The sequence below is a fragment of the Saimiri boliviensis genome, chromosome 16 (genome assembly GCF_048565385.1).
Source record: "Saimiri boliviensis isolate mSaiBol1 chromosome 16, mSaiBol1.pri, whole genome shotgun sequence".
NCBI classification, from domain to species: domain Eukaryota; kingdom Metazoa; phylum Chordata; class Mammalia; order Primates; family Cebidae; genus Saimiri; species Saimiri boliviensis.
The window spans coordinates 82,452,886-82,475,337 of NC_133464.1; the positions used below are offsets into that span (position 1 = coordinate 82,452,886).

The 22,452-nt window shown below is 42.3% G+C and overlaps 1 protein-coding gene across 3 annotated transcripts; it reads left to right on the top strand.

The window, feature by feature from the left end:
- Positions 1–12,765: 12,765 nt before the first annotated feature.
- RNF6 (ring finger protein 6) lies at positions 12,766–22,107 on the top strand. Of its 3 annotated transcripts, none has more exons than XM_003919733.4 (5): positions 12,766–13,483; positions 13,915–13,997; positions 15,573–15,783; positions 16,639–16,734; positions 19,316–22,107. In XM_003919733.4, exons 3-5 carry the CDS (start codon positions 15,591–15,593, stop codon positions 21,082–21,084), a joined length of 2,058 nt encoding a protein of 685 aa, XP_003919782.2. In that variant the 5' UTR covers positions 12,766–13,483; positions 13,915–13,997; positions 15,573–15,590; the 3' UTR covers positions 21,085–22,107. The 3 variants fall into 3 exon arrangements, with proteins under 3 accessions (XP_003919782.2, XP_003919783.2, XP_039329226.1); XM_003919734.4 differs by having other exon boundaries at positions 12,766–13,259; XM_039473292.2 differs by having other exon boundaries at positions 12,766–13,153.
- The last annotated feature ends 345 nt before the right edge of the window (positions 22,108–22,452 follow it).

A 22,452-nucleotide genomic window follows, 5' to 3' on the forward strand; every position in this document is an offset into this window, starting at 1 on the left:
GGACCATATGCTCTTTTGCATACATGTGTGGCCACTACAGTCCTGCACTGTGGCCCCACACTGCCTCGGGAGGGAGCAAGGCCAGCTCTGCAGGGTTTGGCATCAGCAGAGAAGCTAAAACTAGTTTGGTAGCTTTTGGTTTGTTTAAATAAGTAGAGATGGAGTCTCACTATGTTGCCCAGGCTGGTCTTGAACTTCTGGGCTGAAGCCATCCTCCTGCCTCAGCCTCCCAAAGTACTGGAATTACAGCTGTGAGCCATGGCTCCTGGCCCTGGTTTGATAACTAACTTGTTTTCTTTTTGTTTTTTGAGATGAAGTTTTGTTCTTGTTGCCCAGGCCAGAGTACACTGGCATGATCTTGGCTCACTGTAACCTCCACCTCCAGGGTTCAAGCGATTCTCCTGTCTCAGCCTCTCAGCTGGGATTACAGGTGCCCGCCACCACACCAGGCTAATTTTTTGTATTTTTAGTAAAGACGGGGTTTCGTCATGATGACTGGGCTGATCTCGAACTCCTGGCCTCAGGTGATCTGTCCACCTCGGCCTTCTGAAGTACTGGGATTACAGGCATGAGCCACCATGCTGGCCCCTAGTTTGATAACTTTTGACTTCCATTTAATGTACACAAGGCAAAGACAAAATAATAATAATAATAAAAAACAAAAAACAAAAAAATGAAATAATATACACAAGGCAGAGATAATTACTTTTAAAAGCTAAAAGCCAGGGAAGTTGAAGAGTGTCTGGGATCTTACCTGAAGCTATTTGAGACCATAGGAGTGTTCTCTGTGGGTCATGCTCCCAGGGATATTTGTGATCACCGAAGAGAAAAGTTAGCTCAGATCAACTGTATTTATAAATGTGACAATATTAAATGTCAGCTTATGACATAATGAGGGGAAAATTGCATTTATCTCTCTACCTTTTACAATCATTTATTCATTTATTCTATATTTATTATATGCCTACAATAGATCCTGAAGCAGGCCCTGGAACTAGCTATAGGAGTAAGACGAAAAATCTACCACCATGGACATCATAGTCTCGTCCAGTGGTTCTCAATCTTAACTGCACATTAGAATGGGAGCTTTAAAAAAAATCACTGATGCCTGGGCGCAGTGGCTTACACCTGTAATCTCAGCACTTTGAGAGGCTGAGCCAGATGGATCACCTGAGGTCAAGAGTTCAAGACCAGCCTGGGCAATATAGTGAAACCCCATCTCTACTAAAAATACAAAAATTAACTGGATATGGTGGCAGGAACCTGTAATCTCAGCTACTCAGGAGGCTGAGGCAGGAGAATTGCTTGAACCTAAGAGGTGGTGAGCTGAGATCATGCCATCGCACCTCAGTCTGGGCAACAAGAGCAAAACCCCATCTCAAAAAATAAATAAATAAAAATTTAAAAGTCACTGATCCCCAGGCCCTGTACCAGACCAATTAAATCTGAATGTTTTGGGGATCAAGCCCATGGGTCAGTAATTTTAATAGCTCCTTAGAGGACCCTAATATATAGCCAACAGTGTATATGTGTGTATGTATGTGTAGGTACATGATAAATGTATCCTTTCCCATCCCTCCCCTCACCCTAAGGCATACTGAGAATCTTAGAGAGGGGAGTACTCTACATACGTTGGAAAATTCCTTTCCTTAAACGAGTAGAAAGGAAATTATAATACCATCTGATAAGTGAAAGACACAGGTGACTGCAGGTTACTGTAAGATCACGTAGATGAAAAACGTAGCCAAGGCCAAGGAGATCAGTGAATCTTGTCCAAAAGGAGCAATGACTCCTAAAAGAGTTAGCCAGGCAAAGGGAGATAGGGTCGGTTTTTCCAAGTAAAAGGCCTCGGCCGGGCGCGGTGGCTCAAGCCTGTAATCCTAGCACTTTGGGAGGCCGAGGTGGGTGGATCACGAGGTGAAGAGATCGAGACCATCCTGGTCAACATGGTGAAACCTCATCTCTACTAAAAATACAAAAAAATTAGCTGGGCATGGTGGCACGTGCCTGTAATCCCAGCTACTCAGGAAGCTGAAGCAGGAGAATTGCCTGAACCCAGGAGGTGGAGGTTGCGGTGAGCCGAGATCGCGCCATTGCACTCCAGCCTGGGTAACAAGAGCGAAACTCCATCTCAAAAAAAAAAAAAAAGGCCTAAGCTCAGGCTGGTCTTTGGCAAATTCTTGTTCAGCTCTTTCCCCTTCCGTGTTCTTCCTCCCTCAGTACTGAAAGGTCTCTCCTGAAGAGTACTCCATTCTAAGTCACTGACTCAGGCTCTATTTCTAGGGAGTCCCACCTAAGATAGTTGGTGCCAGAGGAGTTCCAGGAAGCTGGACGGACTTCTGGAGTTGCATCATCTGCTAGACAATGGATCACGAGGACCTCGGTGGAGTATCGTCAGTTCCCAGCATAGCTGCCCAGGCTGCCTTTTGCCTGTGGTGGGCTGGAATATGATACAGGTGAAAGGGAATGCAGTGGCTGGTCCCTGGCTTTGTAGAGATGAAGGAAAGTAGTCATCGAAGGTACCTTAGAATTCGATGACTGCAGCTGGTCACCACTAATGTGCTTAAGAGAGGAAATGACAGGCTCAGGTGAGCTAATCATGAATGAAAAGTGCAGTGTGAGAGGCAGAGGGCCTGCTGGACAGCATTGCAAGAGACTCTCATCACCTGTAGCTGGAGGACAGGCCAACCTTTCTCTGCAACAAACAGCTACAGTGAAGGCTGAATGTTCAGTCACAGCAGATCTCCTTTGCTAAAGGCAGCCCTGCAAGGGTAGGGTGGGACTTGGAACTGTGAAATAAGGCTATATCTCATTGCTGGATAGATGCAGCATTTGACCCCCAAATTCCACCAAAGCAATGTGCCTGCAGAAGTGATCCTTTCCGCATTGTTGAAAGATAATGCCTTCCTTTCTTTGCTATGCAGAAGTCTCAGCTGAAATGAACCCTTATATGACAATGTTTTCCCTCCTTCCACCTTCCACTTTTGGACACCAGACCAAAACTGGGGTCACACTTCATCATGACTCAACTGGGGTAATGCTTGCTGTGCTGAGTGGAAGGGGGCTACAAGCCGAAGTGTTACTGGACATGGATAATGTATACCAGCAAAACGGGGAGAATGTCTGGGAAGGGACCATGAGGTGCGGGACCAAGGGGCACAGCATATTAAGCTGGGCCCACAAGACAGGATTTAATTCCCTGGAAAGTTACCATCCCAAAGAAGATGAGGGTAAATAATGATAATAATAATAACAATTCCCTGGAAATTGCCTCAGGGATGGTTCTATTATGCTGCTGGATGACTCTTGGAAGCTTGGGGGAAAAGTGGCATACATTAAATGAAGTGGAGAGGCCAGAATTGCGATGGCAGGTTGTGGAGGAAGAGGTCAAAGGGCTCATGGAAGTAGGCATGCCGGAACAGATCTACCATCTAAGACCAGGAAGTCTACCAGTGATTACTTTCCTCCGGAGGGTAGGAGGAAACTAATGGATTAAGGAACTCACCGGGCTGGGCGCAGTGGCTCATGCATGTAATCCCAGCACTTTGGGAGGCTGAGGCAGGTGGATCATGAGGTCGGGAGTTCGAGACCAGTCTGGCCAATATAGTGAAACACCGTCTCTACTAAAAATACAAAAAATTAGCTGGGCGTAGTGGTGTGCACCTGTAGTCCCAGCTACTTGAGAGGCTGAGGCAGGAGAATTGCTTGAACCTGGGAGGCAGAGGTTGCAGTGAGCCGAGATCGTGCCACTGCACTCTACCCTGGGTGCCAGAGCAAGACTCCATCTCAAAAAAAAAAAAAGAAAGAAACTCACCTGTGAAAGAGATAGTCATCATTGTGACGCTGCCTTCTGCAGCTGAGCCTGATGATAAGTGATGCTGTTACAGAACCAGACTTCCTGGTAGCAAAGGAGATTAGAGCATTCCAGAATAGCAGAGGCCAGGTGACAGCACTTAGCCATCAGAAGCACTTAACCTTTACCACTTAATTACTGTAATGGGCAGCCAGGTCAGGATGTCAGCCAGGGGGACTGACCTTCGGGGACCTACGGAGAGACTAATCGAATATGGTGTTCCTAGGAACAAGAAAGATGGGTAGGAGAATAGTGCAAAGGAAAAAACAGCGCTGAAGTGTATAAATAGAAGATAACCTGCAATTAATAATAGGTTAGCAGAAGGTTGAGGTCAGGCACCCCAATGGAAAGTCGTGATCTCTTGTCCAGTTTCCAGACCGGAGCCATGTCTCATTCTCAGAAACAACTGACTGAAAGAGAGGCTGCGTTATCATGAGGAAGGACTGATTTAGAGTCAGGTGATAACTAAGGTCTGGGCCATGTCTACCCTCTAAGACCAGGAAGTCTACCAGTGATTATTATCCTTGGGAGGGTCCGAGGAAACTAATGGAGTAAGAAACTCACCGGTAAAAGGGATATCTGTGAGTATTCCTAAACAGGTTCCAAAACAGGCTCACTGAGTCTGTGAACTCTACCAGTGGTTATTTCTCTGGTTCCTTCATGGAGAATGGAAATACCTAGCGCTTGGCAGGATCCTCACATTGGTTTCTTGAGCTGTGGAACTAGAGCTATTTTAGTAGAAACTCCAAATAGGAGTCCTTGAAACAGACCCTGTCCCACCAAGAGGAGTATTGCAGGCCCCGAGAATGGCAGACATTAGCGCCATCCTCAAAGACTTAAAGAACGCAGAGATGGTGCTCTTTATTTTAACCCTACTTAATTAGCCAGTCTGACCCCTCTCAGAATCACTGGATGGGTCACAGGTATACTACAGTGGACTACCAAGAATTTAGCCAAATATTGGCCCCACTGAAGCCGGTTTGTAAGATCTGGTATCTTTACTAGAGCATATTACTACAGCTTTGGTGTGTGTATGTATTTGGTTGGTGCAAAAGTAATTGCGGGTTTTGCCATTACTTTAACTTTTGCACTAGCCTAATAGCTATCAATCTGTAAATGTATTCTTTTCTATATCCACCAGGAAGAAAGAGCAGTTTTCATCACATGGCATGGACATGATATTCTCTTGCCAAGACACTGTTAATTATCCTACTTTCTGTCACATAATATAGTCCAAAGGGACTTGGACAACCTGAGCATCCTGCAGAACACGGCTTTGGTCTCCAATATTTATGACGCCGTGTTAATTAGATCTTAGAAGCAAGAAACGGCAAGTACTCCATATGCCCTGGTAGGAAATATGTTCCCCACATGCAGTCCCCGCTCCCTGCTCCGCCCAGGCAGAACGTGAACCTGGGCCTCTGATCACTGACTCAGAGCGGCCCAGCCAGAGCCTGCACTCCCTGGCCGCCTGAGTGGTGCGGTCAGCACAAGCCTGCCACCCTCCTCCCTCATGTGGGGCCAGATGGGCAGCGGTCTGAGCCACGTGTCCATGCGGGAGAGCAGGCTGCCCGTGATCTCCATGAGCATCCCAGGGCCCGGCTGCAGCCACGCAGGGCCCACTTCGCAGGTGTCCCCATGCATTGCTAGGCACCGTCACCAACTATGTGTGTCGGACCAAAATCAACATGTAGTCCAACCCAGATACCTTCTCTGTCTCCGCCTAACCCCGGGGAGCCTGGGTCTGCCTCCAAGGCCCTTGAAACAAGTGGATGTTGGCCGTGTGGCCAGGGAGCTGCCTCCCGCTAGGTGCTGGTGGGGAGGGGAGGGTGAGTCCCTGCTGGCCGCTTCCCCTGACAGATTCCAGAGGGACGGGAGCCCAGTAGGTACATACCAACTCCCCCTGTCCCCCAGCTTTGAGGGGGGCTGGGCTGTTTCCCATGCAGTCTCAGGGGAGGCTCCTAGGAGGGGGGTCCTTGGCCCTGGGTCTGGATAGATAGGCCTGGGGTCACAGAGGTGGGGTAGAGTCGTTTCCCTGGTAGAGAAAAGCCTGGCCAGAGGCACCGCGGTGGAGAAGATGAGGGATCACAAGCTCTGGGCCAGAGGCCCCAGCCTTCCTGCAGGGCAGTGGACCCCCAGCCCAGCCGTCTACCGTGGTGGCCTGTAGTGCTGAGCACTTGAAAAGCATTAGGTCCTGGTTGTGTTTCATGAGTGTGGTAGACACATGGACCTCAGAGACTTAATGCCAAAAAAGGGTACAAAGCGTCTCCTTAGTATTTCTTCATGATCATTGAATGTTAAAAACTTATTTTGGATGTATGGACTCGAAACACATGATTAAAATGGAAAAAAAGAGGGATGTTCTCCACAAGGTGGAAAATAGGGCGTAACGAGACGCAGAGGACAGCCGCATCGGTGAAGTTTTTACAGATCCAGGGGGCTGGGATATGCTGGAACATCCCCTCCAAAGTATAAGACAAGTTCCTGTAGCCTGAATTCCTACCACGAAGAAAAAAAAGCAGAATATTTGGTAGGCGTCTTTGGGTTTTAGAGGCAGCATATTCACTGTGCTTGGCAATATATTGATCAGATGACGTGGAAAGCTGCTAGCTGTTAGTGAAGCCCAGGGTGATAAAGGGCTGTGTGGTAGGTACCTTCTTTGGTACAAGCAGACCTGCCCCTTGGACTCTGTGAGCCGGCAGATCCCATGGTACTAGAGGTGTCTGTTGTAAAGAAAGATGCCACGTGGTACTTCTGGCAAACCCCAATAGGCGAGTCACAGCACAGACCCCAGGATTCTGGAGGAAGGCCAGCCATCTGCTGCAGAGAACTATACTCCATTTGAAAAACAGCTCTGTCATGATACCGGGCCCTGGTAGAAACTGAGCATTTGACTATGGGATGCTAAGTGAGCTTGAGACACCAAGTGATCATAAGTTGGATTCTGTCAGACTCTCTGTGTCATAAGGTCAGCTGGGTGGAGCAGCAGTCCCCTGTAAGGAATCCAGTAGGTCTGCAATTAGGTTCAAACAAGTCCAGAGAGCATGAGTCCAGAGAGCACAAATAGGTGGCGGAGGCTGGGTGTGCTGGCTCACACCTGTAATCCAAGTACTTTGGAGGCCAAGGTGGGCGGATCACCTGAGGTCAGGAGTTCAAAACCAGCCTGACCAACATGGTGAAACCCTGTCTTTAAAAATATATATATATATATATTATTAAAAAAAAAATAGGTGGCAAAGATCCCCATGTCACCTCTACTGTTGTACCAATGCTGCTCCCTAAATTCACAGCTATGGCCTCAGGGGACCTCCCCATGAACCGTTGACAACGAAGGAAAAAAATCCAAGCTTGGATCCTGGATGGTCAGCTGGGTGTGGATGCAAGCTGAACACACCTGCTGCAGCTCTTGTGCCCCACTCAGGGGTGGTTCTGAAAAGGTGAAAGGGAAAGCTTCCAATTTGGCAGAGCTTCAATCCGTGCATTTAGGCATTAACTTTGTTTGGACAGAGAAGAATGTTGCCCATATACTCATGGGCAAAGACAAATGTTAGCTTCACTTGTTGGTTGAGAGCCTGGAAAAAGGAAGATTGGGAAAGGCTGGAGAAGAGGCAGGTAAACAGACTTATGGGAGGGGGCATATAGTGTAAGGACCTTTTAGTGCATAATGCCCATTAGAAAGTTTCCACTCAGAAGAGGCATCAACCAACTGTGTGGACAGGATGACTAGGCAGGCAGATACTAGGCAGCCTCTGTCTGTGGCCACCCCAGTTCTCACACAACGGGGCCATAGATGGAGTAGCCATGGTAGCAGAGACGGTGGCTCTGCATGGGCCCAACAGCCCGGACTCTCTCCAAAGGTGATAAAACTACTTTTGCTATTGAGTGTCTGACCTGTTTGCCGCAGAGACCAACACTGAGTGCTCAAGAATGCCAGACAGCCACTGGGTGGCAAGTTGATTACACTGGCCCTTCCACCCTGGAAGGAGTCCCATTTCATCGTGACCGGGTTTGACATGTATTCCCAGTACAGCTTTGCCTTTCCTGCCCATAGTGCTTCAGGCAGTACCACTACTGAAGAACTTAAAGAATGTCAGACAGTCTGACACAGGATCTCACATAACACTGCCTCAAACCAAGGATTTCACTTTCTAGCAAGAAGGTACAGTGTTGGGAACTTGACCAGAGGATCCACTGGTCATACCATATACCATACCACTTGGAAGCTATCAAACTGATAGAATGGAACAATGGACTTTAGAATGCATAGCTGAAACTCCACCTTGGAAATAACCCCTTGTGAGGTTGGATTGTTATCCTTCAGGACAATGCAAATATACTCCTTAGGCCAATGGCTGGTATATGGTGCTGTGTTCACAGTAGATAGAATACATGGATCCAGTGATCCAGGGATAATCAGGTCCTGATACTCAGATGTGGGATGCTTTCGTTATAAGACACAATAAGAGTCCCACTAAACCAGAAGCTCTGGTGGCTCTCTGATCACTGTGGGCTCTTAACAGCAGAAGATCTACAAGCAAACCCTCAGAAGGAGGTGGAGGCTGCTGCTACATAATGAGACCAGAGAGGAATATATTGGGTCCTCAGGAGATCCACTGCAGGCATTTCTTGGTATTCCTGTGCCTAGGTATAATTGTAAATAAATAAGTACAGCCACCACAGCCTGGTAACAGCATGATAACCAGGGTCTGAAACCCCTCAGGGACAAGTGCCTGGTTCAATCCATCAGTCAAGCCACCTGCACCAGCAGAAGTGCTAGCTGAGGTGGAGGGGAATCTAGAAAGGGTCGTGCAGGAGGGAAACGAGTACCAGCTATGGCCTGGGGACCAGCTGCAGCAGCAGGGGCTGTACTTTGTCCCATTACTCTTGTCTTTTAAAAATTTCCCAGAAATTGGGATTAGAAACTACTCAGATGGAGAAACTTAACATGAGAAGCAAATGATCTCAGCAATACAGAGAGTGGACCATAGTGAATGTTTTTTGTTTCCTGCCCAAATCCACTTTATAAGCTCATGCATCTGTACTCCAGCTGCTGGGAATGTTGGATAACAATTTCAGCTAACTTCTTCTCTGGAGAATTTCCCTTGGTTAAAACAAGAGCCAACTCATGCATGAGGTTCTGCTGCAATCCTGCCCCTGAAGAGATCATTCAATGATGGATCGGCATCTATGTCCAAAGAGCTGGCCTTGTTGGCCAGCACTGGGTGGTGAATTTCATGGGATCAGTGGAAACTCATTTTTGGTTCTTTGTCCTCTTGGCCAATCCTCCCTCCTCCATCACCTTCTCTAGAGTGCACGGTCCTAATAAAACACTTTAATAAGAATTTCTTTCTCAGGCTCTGTTTCTAGATAACCTGATCCAAGACTATCGCTGGCCTAATTAAGACCCTGGTTATCAGGAGTGTCTTTGAGCGTTGTTTTTATATGCAGAAAAGGATTATTCCGAAGTTTCTCTTGAGGAGTGAAATACTAAGACATGCTACAACATGATGACCATTGAAGACATTATGCCAAGTGGAAGAAGCCAGACACGAAAGACCACATCCCGTAGAAAACCATTTGTTTGAAATGCTCAGAATAGGCAAATCCATAGAGACAGAAAGGACATTAGCAATTGCCGGGGGCTGGGAATAGGGAAGAGTAAGAATGGGGGTAATTGTTAATAGGTGTAGAGTTTCCTTTGGGGTGATGAACATGTTTTAAAATTAGATTGCGGTGAATGCTGTGCAACTCTAATATACTAAAAACCGCTGGATTATACACTTTAAATGGGCAAATTTTATGGTATGTGAATTATATCTCAATAAAGCTGTTGAAAGAGCTATGAGGAAATAAAGAAAATATTCTTTTAAAAAATCTTTGCCTTAAACAGTTAATATTGAACTTTTTAGTTCCAAATTCAATGTCCTAGTTATACCTTCCAGGCATCCCCAAACTTTTTACACAGGGGGCCAGTTCACTGTCCCTCAGACCGTTGGAGGGCCGCCACATACTGTGCTCCTCTCACTGACCACCAATGAAAGAGGTGCCCCTTCCTGAAGTGCGGCGGGGGGCCGGATAAATGGCCTCAGGGGGCCGCAGTTTGGGGATGCCTACCTAAGGCTTTTACATTTGGTTTACGGCTCTTACTATTCTTGTGGTAAGTATAGTAAATCTTAACAGTCATTTGCAATTAGCCTTTCACTAACTTTCAGTCTCATTCACATACTCAATTATCTTCAAACCAACATTTTAAACTGTATTTACAAATTTAATATTTTACCCCATTCATAAGTACTTCAAATGTCTAATTTAATTCCTTCTTGAATCCTTACATAATAATTTTTAAGCTAATAATAAAACAATAAGGCAAACCTAAATTTTTCTTTGCTGTTCTCATACCATCCATAAATTTAGTAAGATTTCATCTTAAAACTAGAAATCGAGTGCTCCATTTTGTGTTTTAACTTTTAATTATCTTTTTATGAAGCCAAAAATCTCTTAAACATGATAAGTACATAATATACCAGATATACAGAGAATCCTTTTAATGGTATGGTTTTAATTATTTTACACCTTTTTATTCCTAATTGTAAAAAGTCCAGAAATTAAATGAGGCATATGTACTAAAAGGCCAGGTACTAATCAGATAAACAGAAATAATTAGACCAGAGATCTTGGCAGGTTCTGAGACCTGGAGTAGATATCCAGAATGATTCATCTGTCTATTCCAGCTATCGCATCTAAGCCCCTCTTTGTAGTCATTTTGTCTTGGACTACAAAAACTGAAGCAAAGTGTTGGATTCAAGTTACATACATTACCTGCATCTCTACTCACAAAAACCTGCAGCTTCCTACCTGGTAAATCACTTGATTGGATTTTTATTTACAAATTTTTATAATAAAATTTTTTGACTCTTAGACTGTATAATAGGAAATAGGAAAAATAGGAAGAGAGACATATGTCTTTTCCACTCAACATATAGAAAGTATTTGCACTTAAAGGCCGGGCGCGGTGGCTCAAGCCTATAATCCCAGCACTTTGGGAGGCCGAGGCGGGTGGATCATGAGGTCGAGAGATCGAGACCATCCTGGTCAACATGGTGAAACCCCGTCTCTACTAAAAATACAAAAAGTTAGCTGGGCATGGTGGCTCGTACCTGTAATCCCAGCTACTCAGGAGGCTGAGGCAGGAGCATTGCCTGAACCCAGGAGGCAGAGGTTGCTGTGAGCCGAGATCGAACCATTGCACTCCAGCCTGGGTAGCAAGAGCGAAACTCCGTCTCAAAAAAAAAAAAAAGAAAAAAAAAAAAGTATTTGCACTTGAATTATTGCATTTGATTGCACTCTCCAGAATTCACAGATATTAAAAATTATTTCTACCTGTTATTTTCTATGATGTGTGTTCACAATATCTGAAGTCCTTGTACTATGTGCATTAATCCTATTTGCCAAAAGATTGTACATTTCTCTGCTCATCCATGCAGTAGGCTGAGGAGAATGTTCTGCCAGGTGCTATGCTAAGTTCTGGAACTACAGAAATGAATAAGAGCATTTGTTCACACTTATGGAGTTCAGACTCTAGGTAGGAAAGACCTAAAAACAGAAAATCATTTTAATTACTTGCTCAGCGGCTCCTTTTTCATAGGAAAAGAGGACAAGGATTTCATTCAATGACGACTTGACTGTTTGTCTGATTCACTGCTGTTAATACCAGCACCTAATACGTAGTCACACTCAGTATTTGTTAAATACATGGATACATGCTAAAATAGAGTTATATAGAGGGAGTATGGGAGCCTCCAAAAGGGACATTTGCCTAGTTTAATGTGGAGATACTGGACTGGAGGGTGAGGTAAGGGTGTTACTTCAGAATTATAACGAAAAATTTCTTAAAGATGAGAACTAAGCTGAGTTTTGGGAGGCAGAGAAAATTAGGTAAAAGCGGAGTTGGTGGTTGCTTAGGAGTTCCCATATCTTGTGGAGGAACTTCAAGCAGTTTCGGAGTGCCAAGACATCAGTCTGTAAATGTAAGCATTTACAGAGAAATCTGGAAGGGCTTTCTAGGCTGTTTTATGTATTTCCATTTTAGTCTCCATATCAATATGCTTATTTTTAAAACTTGTCCATGGATCCCTACTACACTGATGCTAAGGACTGCATCTTGTCTGTTATCCAGGTTCCCAGCACAATAATGGGGATATGGTAGTTCCTCAAAAGTTAATGAAGATATGAATGAAAGAACAAACGAAAAGAATGACAAGTAATGGCACTGTGTGCACTCTTCAGTGACGAAGTCATCTGGATGGTGGGGATGTCAGGAACGGAGCCTATACCAGGTTAGACAGAGACCTACTCAGCATCTTAACTCATGGTGAGGTGAGTTTAGTGAGCCTCACATCTGAGAAATAAAATCAGAGAGAGGAATGTTGGGAGTTTCAAACTGCTTTCCTAGCGGGAAAGTGAAAACACACAAATATGGCGGGGTGCGGTGCCTCAAGCCTGTAATCCCATTTTGCTGAGGCCGGACGATTGCTCGAGGCCGATTACGAAACCAGCCTGGGCAACATCGCGAGACCCCGCTGTGTTGTAGAGACCTCATCTTTACAAAAGAACAAAATTGAAATTAGTGGCAAGCGCCTGTAGTCCCAGTTACTGGGATGAGGAGGGAGGATCGCTCCACTGCACTCCAGCCTGGGCGACAGAGCGAGACCTTGTCTCAAATAGAGTTAAGACAGACAGATAAGATAAACAGACTTTAGAATGTATTAGGCTTTGTAATTTCTAGGTTCCAATGAGCCGCAAGGGAAAGGGCCTGGCCGATTAGTATGTTACACCCGGAAGTAAAGAGACGAATAGACCGTCGGTTGCACGTTGCAGTCGGGCCGGCAAACTAGGGACACCACCGCGCAGAGTTAAGTGCTGGGACTTCCAAAGCCTGGAAAGCTGACTGTGTCTCTGCGACTACGGGGCTGCCACGAGCGCTGAGCGGCGGGGTATTTGGCCTCCAGGAGGAGGCACTGTAACGGCAGCGCGGAGAGGGCGGAACGCGGAACGCGGAACGCAACCACTCTAGCTCCCGACGGACGCAGTTTCCGGTAGCACTGGCGAGCTCCGGGCCAGCTGCGGAGCGACTCCCCTCCGCCGAGAGGGCGACCTGGCTGTCGGGAAGGACGGGCTGGGGCCTGCAGTTCCTCCTCCGGAGCATCCCCGCCAGCGGGACGACCCCACGCGGCAGCACGGGCTTCCGGCTTCTGCGCTCAGTGGAGACAATTCGAGGGCACAGCGGGCTCCGGAGGCGCGGTAAGCCTATCCCGCCTCCCAGCCACAGCCACCGGCACCCGAGAGGCCAGCCGCCCGCGGCAGACTGTTTTCACGGCAGGAGGCGGACGGCCCATGTCCTGGAGAGGTGGGCTCTGGGGAAAGCTCGGGGTCCCACCACTACTTCCTGGAGACGCCGGGAAAAGCAGGTCATCCCTTCGGGTCACCCACTTCTTCTCCGATTGGTTAACTCCTCTCTTAATGCGCCCACCCCCGGCTGCTGATTGGTCGGGATACACCGTCTGTCACCTGCTTCCCTGTGGGAATCTAGGTCGCTAAGCGAAGCGTTACTTGAGGCTCGGTTGGGAAGAGGTTAGTTGGGCCCCTGGAGCCCACTTTGTTTATCGTAGTGAGGATCGTCCCCGGCGCGAGCTTCCGTCGCAACGGCCAGGAAAGAAACCAGTAGCGGGACGGAGGGCGGGGGAGGCAAGAAAGTCAAGGTTTAGAAGGAAACTGGAGACGCCTAACCGTGGTCACATCCGAATGGGAACCGGATAGGAAGGAAGGCCTTTGAGAGAGGAGGCGCAAAACCCAGGAGCAGTGACAGTGTAGGAAGAAAGGCCTAAGTTTGTTGTGGGAGGAAGGCGCCTTGCGGGAGGTTTTCATGACCTAATCGTATGGGGGGTCTAATTTTCTAGGTGTGTCTAACAAAATCCACTGGAGAATTTGCTTTGGCTTTGCAGCAGGATGGCCCTCAAAGAGAGTTTATTGAATTATTCAACTCTCTCTTTTATTGCTTTCAGATGGGCAGCTCTCAAAAAAGGCACAAACAGTTGAAGGATGGATACCATGGCATTTGTTAAAAGCATGTTGAAAGGAAAATAAGGTATTCACTTTGTTTTCATTGTGATTAATTGTGTAAGAAAATTACCTTCGAGGAGAAGCTCTTAAAGTTTTAATATTAAGGTAGCTTGATTTTATGCTAGGTTTCAACTTGTAAAATTATTTATTGCAAAAATCATATTATCGCTGTACCTACCAGATATGCTCTTTGCTAATTATAGTCCTAATCTGAAAATACAAATCTTGAGTTTTTAGTAGTGTTAATTCATATTTGAGTGGATAATGCTACTAGGTCATTTGATCAAAATGACGTAATAACCACAGTGAAAAAAAAATCCTTGCATTTGTAGTTTAGTGTTACAGGTGAAATTGAATAGTTACTTGCTCCTACAGTATTTTAGAATTCTAGGCTAACTTTACCTTACGTTTAAAGCAGCTTGCTTATTAAACACCTGGTATGTTTCGAGAGGCAGAGTTATACAGTTGCTTCACTGGTAGCCTAACTATTTGAGCCTCCAGCCTCTCCCGAGTCAGATGCTGGATTACTCATACCCCTTAGTGACATGCCAGAAATTGTCGAGGAATAGTTTATTTCATCTGCAGCTGCAGAACACCCAAATTAGCTTTGAGCAGACCTGGCTTTTACGTGGAAAACTCTAATTGAGGATTGGTGGGTGATGAGATCTGGGCATCTGTATTTTAAAAAATATCCTTAAGTGAGTTTGAGAACCATTGCTTTAGTGTGGCTTACTAAATAGATGTGTTTATGAAATTCTAAACTATTATGAAGCAAACATCTTTCTCCTGTGATTTCCTTATAGTTTAAAAGTGAGCTTCTCAGGAATGACATTTAAATATAATCCGAAAATAATGTTTTCTTAGGCAAAGTCAAGAAGTTCCACTGGCACTCTGAAACCCCTGGGACTGACTATTCCAGGCTTAAGGATCAGGCTTGATATGAGGAGACACAAAGTGCTCTGATGTACTTTCACAGTCCTCGAGCCATACATGATGTCTTGTTTCCTGTTGGGTTTCAAAGTCTTCCTGGTAGGCTTTAAGGAGAGATCACTTACCAGTCTATTCTCGGTAGATATTAATTAGGCTAAATGATTTTCACCTCAACAAAGTGCAAGGGGGATAATATTACCTTCATGAGCCTTATTTTCGAAAGAATACCTTGCTGAAAATAAATGTAAAGCATATCATCCCAATAGTCCTTTGCTTATTAAGTGAAGAATGTGAATAATTCAAGCCTAAAATTTTAATTGTGAAGTACCCAGATATTGAAACGTAAATGAGGACTTTCAGATTACCTTTTCCAGATCGTCAACGGGTAAAAAATGAGATAATCACTATGGTATTCAGGCATGAGCAATGTGTGGTAAACCCAAATACAGTCTGACTTAATGGCTTTAGGCAAAGAAGTAGCTCCAATTGTGTTGTATTTCCTAGAAGTTGTTTTGCATTTTATATGTCAGTTTCTCACTGCAAGATTTGGGAAATACAGTATTTGGGTAGGGGACAGCATTCAAAAATTAAGAAAAACTAAGTTAAAAACACAAAGCTATATGTGGTTCATAACTTAACACCTTGAATTTTGTTTATATTGTTTGAACAGAAAGGCAGGAATCTCAGGATGAGTCAGTCTCGATCTAGATCAGATGGTGGTAGTGAAGAAACCTTACCTCAAGACCATAATCATCGTGAAAATGAGAGAAGATGGCAGCAAGAGCGTCTCCACAGAGAAGAGGCCTATTATCAGTTTATTAATGAACTCAATGATGAAGATTATCGGCTTATGAGAGACCATAATCTTTTAGGCACCCCTGGTAAGAGATGGGTAAAAGAGGAGACAATTTTTTTCATCATTTGATGGAGGGATTTCAAAATAAAGAGAATTGGTCGTTTTCCCTGCTTTTCTTTATGAAAATATAGTGTATTGTTTTTGTGAGTTTAAGAACGTCTTAGTATAACAAAGTAGACAATCACTGGCTTACTTCTGTATTTTATAAAGTAAAAATATGGAACATGGAGCACTACCATACAAATGCCTAACAAGGAGGTTAATGTACATAATAGTGTTAAATATTTACATATATGGTTCTGTTTGCAATTTTTATGCAAATAAAATATGACTTAAAATTTGAACTCATTTGGGGTATTATAATTTATTTATTCAACTGAATTAATAACTCCCCCCAGAGCCCAGTGTGTTCCATAAAATTTTTACAAATGAACTAATGGAAATTTGTATATTTATATATTGTGTGTTTGTATATTGATGACCCCTATAATGAAGTATTTGGGGTAAAATTTAAGTCTTTATTTGAAGTTTTCTGTATAAATGCTCCCTTAATTTCTTTTTAACTGACAAAAATCACAGAGTTATAGCTGATTGGTTCCTAAGAGTATCAACTGGCAGCACTTTACCAGCTATTCAAATTAATCTTATTTTAATAATTTTTAATTAAAGATTAATAAGTGAAGCACAACCAAATTGATGCACGTTTGCACCAGTTGAATATTTTTGACTGTCTTCAATTTATAGAACATATGAAAGTAGTAAGACATTTGTCTTCTGCAAGTTACTAAAGATTAGTCTTACCCTACATGAGGTTTAAAAACTTAATTCAGAATTGAATTAAACAATTTTTAATTTAAATGGCAATTTTTCATTGTTTTAGGAGAAATAACATCAGAAGAACTGCAACAGCGGTTAGATGGGGTCAAGGAACAACTAGCATCTCAGCCTGACCTGAGAAATGGAAGAAATTACAGAGGTACTGTGGAGTCCTTTCCATAAGGAACAGGCCTGATTGGAGCACTTGCAGAAATGAAATTATTAGACCTAGTATAATATGTTTGTCTTCAATTTTTTCCAGTTTTAATGTGATACTCATTCAGATAATGTGTATATGAATAGTAAAGCAGTATGGTTAGGCAGTATAGGACAGAGGAGTAAATGCAAAGATGTCTTAAACACACAGATTACCTTCAGAGAGCTTTATGAAATAATATGCAATTAATTCCCAGCATAGTTCTTTTTAATCTTGGAATGTATACACTACTTTTTCTAAAGTGGTATTACTCAGCCTCTAAAGATTTATATACAGAACCATGTAGAGAGACTGTTGGGAAACCTGTTTTGGTTTCTTTGTTCTGTTTGACGGTTTACATATAAAAAGTTCTTGAAAGTACTGTAAAAGAATTTTCAAACTAAATAGAAGTTGTAGAGTTAAAAGTAAGAGCCACTTTTGTGTCCTTCTTAACCAGTTCTACTTCCCTCCTCAGAGGTATTTATTAGCAGTTGCGCCTATTATATCAAAATCATTGTATTAGTTACAGTGCAGTCCGTATGGAAACCCCCAAATACAATGGCTCAATAAGATAGCACCTGAATGTGGCTAGTATGAAATCCTCCTGGAATCCACTCACCTAACAGAATGGTTCTACAACTGTGCTGTTCAGTACAGTAGCTGATAGCCACATGTGACTGTTTAAGTGGAAATCAATTAAAATTAAATAAAATTTAAAATTTAGCTCCTCATTCATACTAGCCACATTCAGGTGCTTAATAATCACATGTGGCTAGTGGCTTCTGTATTGAACAGCACAAATACAGAAAATACTCATTACTGCAGAAAGTTTTTTGGGGCATCACTGCTCCAGGGTGCCATTTGTATGATCAAGCTAAGTCGCAACTGTATATCTAGGTTCTAGCTGGTAGGGAGGAGATCCAGGCACAAGCCTGAGAGTAAGATGTATCACTTGCTCTCTCATTCCGTTCATGAGAACTTAGTCTCATGGTCACACCTAACTGCCAGGTTGTCCACGTGCCCATTTCTGATGCTTTCACATAGGAAGAAGAGTAGGGTAGATTTGGGTAGGTAGTTAGCAAACTCTTTCACATGCACTATCATCACTACACTTTCGTTAATCAAAGAAGGAAGTAGCATTTAAAATAATTCATGTTCACCTGGTTTTTACTCATCTCTTTTTCCAAACAAATGGAAAGTGGACATGAACACTTTTTGTTCTTTGTGTTTAGATACGTAAGTTGTACTATATAGATAGAATAATTAATACTGATCTTTTGAATATGTTTGAATGGAAAATGTACTCATCAAATATAAAATAGCTCATCACCTCTGGAATATGGCTAAGTTGCTGTTTATTGGCCTCAATGGCTCATTAATAGCTTTAACTTCAACATTAAAAAAAAGACTTATGAGAGAGATTACAGTAATAAAATGAAATCAGAATGATGTCATATAATAGCTACTTTTGAGTAGAACAAACTTTAAAGTTGAAGTTTGTATGGTTAATATGTTTTTAGTTAATATGCTTTTTGTTAAGTTTTGTACTCTACATAATCTCTACTGATTATAAGTGGAAAATTTAAGCTTGGCACAGTGACAGTATCTTAGTCAAAAGAAGTTTATATATGACACATTTATTTCTAAATTGATTAATTGATCAATATTAATTGAAGTCTGATTTGTACCAGATACTGTTGTAGACGCTGGGGATGTAACAGTGACTGAAACTACAAAAATCTTCGTCTTCATGGAGCTTACATTCTAAATGAATAGAAAATGCATTTTATTATGTTTAACAGCTAACACCATTTATGGGGTGGCTTTTTATGTGCCAGATATTATGCTAATTATTTTATATATAGCATCTTATTTTATCCTCAGGATAACCCTATGAGATTGATTCTATTATTATCTCCAGTTTAGAGACAGGGATCAGCCATAGAGACCTTAAGTAACTTGCCTAGTTTCTCAGCTTCACACAAAGACAAGTATAGTAATGTGGTTTTAATGTTATATTCAAAGATTCACATGTCTGGATATATACATTTTTGGCAGCACCTGAGAAATAGGAAAAATTTCTAAGATTACAGAAATACCTAATTGCAAAAATAATGATTGATTTGACTTTTCCAGAAAGATTTCACAAATACAGGACAGATTGTACATAAAGTTTGTTATTGTATCTTATTGATAATACTATATTGATGAAGAAATTTAAATGTAAAATTTTGTTAGTGCATATATTTCTCATTTGCCTTAACATTTTGCAGTAATGGGAGATGGAAAGTAAGAGTGAGGATTTCTCCATAGCTTTGCGTAAATAGTATTTAAAGCTTTGTAATTATGTAAATAGTAATTTAATTTTTGTAATATGCTGTAGTATATACTTTTCTTTTAGAAAGGTCTTTTTTTGGGCCACCATTTTTTCATTAAAATCCAGAGATGTTCCTTATTATACACTTTGTTTTTCTTACAAGTTTTCAATAAAGCTGTAAGGTATGTCTTAGAGATTGATCTTCAGTTGATTTGCTTTGCTTTCTAGACTCAGAAGTGCCTAGAGAAAGTTCAAATGAAGATTCTCTTTTAGAATGGCTGAACACCTTCCGACGCACAGGAAATACAACTCGAAGTGGACAAAACGGGAACCAAACTTGGAGGGCTGTGAGTCGGACGAACCCGAACAGTGGAGAGTTTCGGTTTAGTTTGGAAATCCACATAAATCATGAAAACAGAGGATTTGAAATTCATGGAGAAGATTATATAGACATTCCACTTTCAGATAGTAACAGAGATCATACTACAAATAGGCAACAAAGGTCAGCTAGTCCTGTGGCTAGGCGAACAAGAAGCCAAACCTCAGTGAATATCAGTGGTAGTAGCTCCAACATTCCAAGGACTAGGCTGGCTTCAAGGGGGCAAAATCCAGCGGAAGGATCTTTCTCCTCATTGGGAAGGTTAAGAAATGGAACTGGGGGAGCAGCTGGCATTCCTCGAGCTAGTGCTTCACGCACTAATTACAGTAGTCACACACACCAATCAGGTGGTAGTGAACTCAGGCAAAGGGAAGGGCAACGGTTTGGAGCAGCACATGTTTGGGAAAATGGGGCTAGAAGTAATGTTACAGTGAGGAATACAAACCAAAGATTAGAGCCAATAAGATTACGATCTACGTTCAGTAGTCGAAGCCGTTCACCAATTCAGAGACAGAGTAGCACTGTTCATCATAATTCCCAAAGGGAAAGTAGACCAGTACAGCAAACCACTAGAAGATCTGTTAGGAGGAGAGGTGTAAGTCGAGTCTCTTTAGAGCAAGATAGAGAACGAGAACGCAGAGGTACTGCATATACCCCACTCTCTAATTCAAGACTTGTGTCAAGAATAACAGTAGAAGAAGGAGAAGAATCCAGCAGATCCTCAACTGCTGTACGACGACATCCAACAATCACACTGGACCTTCAAGTGAGAAGGATCCGTCCTGGAGAAAATAGAGATCGGGATAGTATTGCAAATAGAACTCGATCCAGAGTAGGGCTAGCAGAAAATACAGTCACTATTGAAAGCAATAGTGGGGGCTTTCGCCGAACCATTTCTCGTTTAGAGCGGTCAGGTATTCGAACCTATGTTAGTACCATAACAGTTCCTCTTCGTAGGATTTCTGAGAATGAGCTTGTTGAGCCATCGTCAGTGGCTCTTCGGTCAATTTTAAGGCAGATCATGACTGGATTTGGAGAACTGAGTTCTCTAATGGAGGCTGAATCTGAGTCAGAGCTTCAGAGAAATGGTCAGCTTTTACCAGAGATGCATTCAGACCTGAGGAACTTAGATACTGTTAATGACAGGAGCCAGCACAGGGAAGGTTCCTCTCAAGACAGGCAGGCCCAAGGAGACAACACTGAAATGCATGATGAAAACGAGACCACCCAGCCTCATACCCGAAACAGTGACACTAGGGGTGGCAGGCAGTTGCGAAATTCAAACACTTTAGTTGAAACTGGAACACTACCTATTCTTCGCCTTGCTCACTTTTTTTTACTAAATGAAGGTGATGATGATGATCGAATACGTGGTTTAACCAAAGAGCAGATTGACAATCTTTCTACCCGGCACTATGAGCATAACAGTATTGATAGTGAACTAGGTAAAATCTGTAGTGTTTGTATCAGTGACTACGTAACTGGAAACAAGCTCAGGCAATTACCTTGCATGCATGAATTTCACATTCATTGTATTGACCGATGGCTCTCAGAGAATTGCACTTGTCCGATCTGTCGGCAGCCCGTTTTAGGGTCCAACATAGCAAGCAATGGGTAAAGTAATGGGATCTCCCCAAGTACCGTTTTTTTAGGAGAACTGAATGCTCAAGCATTGTTTTGCTGAGTTATTTGTGATGAACTAACCAGGATGAAAAATAACAGATTATATATAGTATGAACTATTTTTTGTGTGCTTTTTTAAACTTGTTAAAAAGAGGAAATTTATATAAAATGTTAAATTATCCAGAAATACAAAATAGTCAATATTGCTAGAACCAAATAACCTCTAAGATGTCTTTATTTTGGTAATTTTGTCATGCTAAGCACTTTTGTATCTGCACAATTCAGTAGGTTAAAAATCAATCTTCTTTTTCTTAATAGTACAGCAGACTTTACTTTTAAGTTTCATAGGCTTAGTACTTATGTCTAGACATTTGTGTCTAAATAAGCTTTTCATTAACTTTTTATTTTAAGGACAGTGTCTTTTCATGAAAGAGTATTTGGCTGAATGTTTGCTATATATATGTTACTTGAAATAAATTTAATATGCAGCATACCATATGTGTATATATAGGTATATAATTTTAAGGTTAAAATATTCACACAAGTTTGGTTCTTATTTAAGCTTTTGGGCTAATACTGCATATGGCACAATGTTTATTGGCAAGATCATCTCAGAAAGGGGATTCAGATATAATTTTAAAATAGAGATAATTTACTGAAGCGTCTCTGACAATCTAACTTATTAGATAGCAAGCAATATATACTGAAAAAGTATTCAGGAATGGAAAAATTAGAGCATATAGGTTATTTAACTTGTGTTCAGCCCTTTTGTAACTTTTTTGAAAGTGCAAACAATTCTTTGGATTATTAAATAAGGTATACAATATGCATGGTTTCTCAAATTTAGTTTTAAAATCTAAAAAAAAGTCTATAAAGAAATGCATAGATAATAAGTTCACTTGGAGGCTAAAAATTTGCAATGAAATCAAAACAAAAACGTTTAAGAGAATGTAGAGTTTATATAAACACAAAGTGTGCATTGAAGATCTGTTTCTACCAATAAATATTAAAACAAAGACTGTATGTGACCTATTTTTTTCTGTTGCTCCACTGTGGTTTATTCACCCACCTAATATTTTATACTAGATACCAGGCAGTGTTACGGTATAGAGTATTCCCCAGATGACAGACAAAAGTCCCTGGCTTCATGGAAAAGATACATTTGCTCTTAGAAACTGAAAATCAATTGATAAAGTGAATTATTATTCTTACTTTCATATTTGCTTATGAATATATGACAGGATTTTCTTGTGGCGACACTGCTTGGGCAAAATCACAAGAATAGTACTTAAGGGCAGATTCTGAGATTTAGAAATATCACCACATTTAATTTTTCTTTCTGACTGGTGAATATATTCAGTTT

What these genes read in the sequence shown, in the direction of transcription:
- RNF6 (XM_003919733.4), top strand. Translation starts at nt 15,591, where the DNA reads ATGAGTCAGTCTCGATCTAGATCAGATGGTGGTAGTGAAGAAACCTTA. An exon ending in TAATCTTTTAGGCACCCCTG is followed by an intron (nt 15,784 to 16,638) that starts GTAAGAGATGGG and finishes TCATTGTTTTAG; the next exon opens with GAGAAATAACATCAGAAGAA. An exon ending in AAATGGAAGAAATTACAGAG is followed by an intron (nt 16,735 to 19,315) that starts GTACTGTGGAGT and finishes TTTGCTTTCTAG; the next exon opens with ACTCAGAAGTGCCTAGAGAA.